This window comes from Triticum dicoccoides, chromosome 5A (genome assembly GCF_002162155.2).
Source record: "Triticum dicoccoides isolate Atlit2015 ecotype Zavitan chromosome 5A, WEW_v2.0, whole genome shotgun sequence".
Taxonomy (NCBI): Eukaryota; Viridiplantae; Streptophyta; class Magnoliopsida; order Poales; family Poaceae; genus Triticum; species Triticum dicoccoides.
In genome coordinates this window covers 599,058,553-599,063,027 of record NC_041388.1, presented here as the reverse complement: position 1 = coordinate 599,063,027, position 4,475 = coordinate 599,058,553, and the positions used below count along the sequence as shown (strand labels likewise).

Here is a 4,475-nt window from a genome sequence, read left to right as displayed (position 1 = left end):
CTCCTTCCTTCCCTTCTCCCTTCCCCTTCCTTGTGTCCTACTCCTACTACATGGAAGGACTCCTAGTTGGACTAGGAAAGGGGGAATCCTACTCCCGATGGGAGTAGGACTCCCCTAGGGCGCGCCATAGAGAGGGCCGGCCCTCCCCTCCTCCACTCCTTTATATACGGGGGCAGGGGGCACCCCATGGACACACAAGTTGATCTTCATGATCGTTCCTTAGCCGTGTGCGGTGCCCCCCTCCACCATATTCCACCTCGGTCATATTGTAGCAGTGCTTAGGCGAAGCCCTGCGACGGTTGAACATCAAGATCGTCACCACGCCATCGTGATGACGGAACTCCTCCCCGAAGCTTTGCTGGATCGGAGCCCGGGGAGCGTCATCGAGCTGAACGTGTGCCAAGAACTCGGAGGTGCCGGAGTAACGGTGCTTGGATCGGTTGGACCGGGAAGACGTACGACTACTTCCTCTACGTTGCGTCAACGCTTTCGCTTCGGTCTACGAGGGTACGTAGACAACACTCTCCCCTCTCGTTGCTATGCATCACCATGATCTTGCGTGTGCGTAGGAATTTTTTTGAAATTACTACGTTTCCCAACATGGGACGCACCTCCTTGGTCAAGTCGGTGCTTGCCTCCCAAGCCATCTACTTCATCACTACGCTCGTCGTCCCTCCAAGCACCCTCAAAAATCTCAACAAGCTTGAGCGAGCGTTCCTTTGGGAAGGAACGGACAAGACCACCGGGGCCAAATGCAAGGTTAATTGGGACATCGTTTGCCGCCCAGTCGCCAATGGGGGTCTTGGAGTGCTAAACACGGAGAAATTTGCTAGGGTGCTTAGGCTTCGCTGGATTTGGTTTCAGTGGAAGGAGCCAACTAAGATGTGGGTTGGCATGGGCAACCCGTGCGATGACGTAGACTACAACTTCTTCTATGCCTCCTCAACTATTATCGTGGGCAATGGCGCGCGCACCCCCTTTTGGGACTCTCCATGGGTGCACAACCGCAAACCTATGGACATGGCCCCTCTCATCTACGCGGCATCGACGAGGAAGAATTGGAAGGTGCGGGAAGCGCTAAAGGATAGTGCTTGGGTTAAAAAGATCAACTTGTCGTCCAGTTTCACTATAGAGCACTTCAGGCAATTTCTCGAGCTTTGGGCCACCATCCGGGACTTCCACCTACAGGAGGATATTGACGACGACATTGTTTGGAAGCATTCTACTAGTGGCCTCTACACGGCGGAGTCCGCCTACAAAGCACAATTTCTTGGCCTCATTCGTTCTCCCTTGAAGCATGCAGTGTGGAAAATCTGGGCTCCACCCAAGGTCAAGTTCTTTGCCTGGCTGGTCATCCAAAATAGAGTCTGGACCGCGGATCGATTGGCCAAGCGCGGTTGGCCAAACTGTGGCTCGTGCCCCTTATGCATGCGTGCGCGTGAATCGGTTGACCATCTCTTCTTCAAATGCCGTTTTACCATCCGACTATGGGGCTTGATCAAGGCGTGGCTGCAGCTCATTCACGTAATACCTCCACTTGGCCCCTGAGACATTCCACCTTAGATTGGTGGCTTGGGTTGACCGATGCTTCCGTCCCCAACCGGAAGGCCATGGCCTCGCTCACCATGCTCACCACATGGACGATCTGGAACGAGCGAAACGCCCGCGTATTCCGCAACAAGGCTGCTCCGCCTATGATTCTCCTCGACAACATCAAAAGGGAGGCTTCGTTCTGGGTCGCCGCCGGAGCTAAAAAACTAGTGTCCATCATGCCGGGAGAGTGATTCTTCCCTGTATTGTTAAGGGGTGTTTGTAACACAAACTCTATTCTCTCTTAATTAATATACGTGGCAAATCTTTTGCCCGTTTAAAAAAAACTATTATGATTATTTTTGTTTGATTATGAATGTATGAATATTGTTGGGATCAAGAATGGATCCTAATTCTCTATTTTGTTTGATTAGAAATAGATTTTTTTTGTGAACTCAATTGTGATCAAAATACAGATGTTGAATCCCATCCAACCTCATGTTAATTAGCAGGACGAGGAGAAAATTTCTGTCAGCTTCAACACATTATATGCCGAAAAACGTAGAGCTTGTAGTGAGGCTAGAAGCATTGAACCCAAGCTAGAAGAACAGATTTACAAATCAAAATTTTACACGACAACATAAAAATGGAAAAATGGAAAAAACTTATAACCAAAGAGAAGTTTACAATTCTCTATTTCTAAATTGGTCCCTGGTATCACCAGGTTCCTGTGGTTTAATAACAAGAAAACGTTACGATGACGAACTTCATTTATTCGAAAAAATAAGAGATAAACTGACTTCGACCAGGAGCAACAGCTAAGCCGGCATAGAGGTAGAAGCAGTTTGTGCTTGAGGCACAGGGTAGCTATAATGCTTGGCCTCCAAGCTGTCCTGTTTCCACCACTGCTGGAGACCGTGCGGATCGTGGTCGAGACAGCTTTTCCACAGCTTCGCCGATGGCAGGAGTTGCGGCCGGTCCTTGTCCTTGTCAATCAGGTGCCAGAACCCGTCACGGAGAGAGAGTGCCGCGAACGTTGTGCCAACACGGTGGGAGCCTTCCATGAACTTCTGCCGCTGCTCGAAGTAGTCGATGAAGCCCTGGCAGATGGGGTCCTTCTTGTGCACGTACAGATTCGGCACCCAAGGGGAAAGCCGCTGGAACAAGTTGTCCATGCGCTCCCGATGGGAGCGCAAGACCTTTGCAGCACCCTCCCTTAAGATGTTACCCACCCGGTGCACTCTCTCCTTCGCCACCGGGTCCAGCTTCAGCAAGTTGATCGACGTTATAAATGAGACGTGCAGTGGATTGAAGAGGAAGGTCGGGAGGTTTGGCGGCTTCTCCTGCACCATCATGTACCGTCCCACGACCAGCGCCACAGCCGCTCCGAGAGAGTGCCCGGCGAGCCAGATGCAGCTGTCTTGGCCCTCCTCCATCATAAGTCCCTCGATCGTAGCGCACGCTTGCACGCAGCGCGTGCGTTTCTTCAGTTTGTTGATCACTATTTTCAAGTCAAGGTAGTAGTCTCGAATACTCCCCGGCTTTGTGCCCCTGAAGGCGACGACATACCGTGGAGCGCACCGGTCGCCGGGCGCGCTGGGGCTGTACTCGAAGATGGCACCGTAGATGGTGTCGAATACAACACCGACGATGGCGGAGTATATCGGCTCTCTGAGTTCTTTCTTTAGGTGGAAGCCAAAGCTTTCCCACCACGCCGGCGCCAGCTTAACCGCCCTGCGCTCCGCTCTGTCGTTCTCGTGGACGTAAACGCCTTTGACGAGGCAGGCGGCGACGCGGCGGCGGTGCTCCTCCTTGGCCCTGTGATATATATAAAGGGAGGGAGAAATCAACCTAGGCATGCAGTGCCTCCCCTTTGGATTTCCATGAAAGAAATCACGCGGTTCACCTAAGAACAAGCTACTGCAGCAGAATTGAAAAGTTTTATTTTCAAGACAAACTAAGAGCAAACCCCCGGCGACCAAGCTACCACTTCTCAAGAGGAAGATCCCCCGGAAGAAACAAAAGTGGAGGAGAGACGACAGCGCCAACCACGTTCGAGATCATATATACAACGCTAAATAACTGGCAGCCACGTACATATAGGAGTACATACATACATACTCGAGAGAGACTCGTGGGTCGTGGCGCGAGCACCATACATAAATCGGGCTTGTGCATGTAGAGAACATACATACGTACGTACCAGTCAATCTCGTCGAGGTCCATCAGATCCTTCGGCCCATGGAGGTCGAAGCGGTCGAGGTCGTCGGCGGAGTTTAAAAGCTTACCCATCGGCCAATACGATGCGCGCGCTTGATCGACCTAAGCTAGCTAGCTAGCTAGCTAAAGGTCTAGAGGTGGCAGCAGCAAGCCTTGCTATGATCGACACCACCGGAACTCGAGCTTCTTCTTTTCTTCCGGGCAGTAGCTAGTACTGAGCGCGAGTGGTTTTGCTTGGCTTAATTTGCAGCGAAAACCTGCTTACTTATAGAGTACTCCGTTTACAAGTAGCTGCAGCTGCTACTCATTTAATGATGGTTTCTCAGAACGAGTCCAATCTTTGTTCTTCGGAGGACTAAGGAAGAAGGTGCAGCATGACTGAACTCGTGACTGACGACCCAGTCGCTCACGTGCTCGTCTTTGGATAACCATGGGCCATGGGAATGTATGTAAGTGCGTACTCTTCGAATACACTTTGTGAAAATACTAGTTACCGAGACTGAGACGGACTTGAAATCAGAAAATGACTCGTTTGAAAAATTCCCAGCCAGGGTATAATGACCGAAAAGTTGTGAGAGATAGAAGTTTCTGAGTCACATTCGCATATGTGCATACATGGTATCTCTGTCTTCACACATTGCGGGAGAAAAATTAGAAATATACGAGACATGCCTTCGGTCCAAGTTTTTGATCTCTGTGTTTGTGATATTTACATGTATGCAATG

At 50.6% G+C, this 4,475-nt stretch overlaps 1 protein-coding gene across 1 annotated transcript; it reads right to left on the bottom strand.

The window, feature by feature from the left end:
* Positions 1 to 2,177: 2,177 nt before the first annotated feature.
* On the bottom strand, positions 2,178 to 4,031 carry LOC119303226 (GDSL esterase/lipase At4g10955-like). The gene is made up of 2 exons (XM_037580333.1): positions 3,734 to 4,031; positions 2,178 to 3,348 (listed from the first exon to the last, which is right to left on the bottom strand). Exons 1-2 carry the CDS (start codon positions 3,820 to 3,822, stop codon positions 2,349 to 2,351), a joined length of 1,089 nt encoding a protein of 362 aa, XP_037436230.1. The 5' UTR covers positions 3,823 to 4,031; the 3' UTR covers positions 2,178 to 2,348.
* Positions 4,032 to 4,475: the final 444 nt, after the last annotated feature.

Bases quoted from the DNA above. Each gene is read 5' to 3' on its own strand.
- LOC119303226 (XM_037580333.1), bottom strand. From the start codon at position 3,822: ATGGGTAAGCTTTTAAACTCCGCCGACGACCTCGACCGCTTCGACCTC. The intron at 3,349-3,733 runs GTACGTACGTAT...TATATATCACAG, and splicing joins GACCTCGACGAGATTGACTG to GGCCAAGGAGGAGCACCGCC.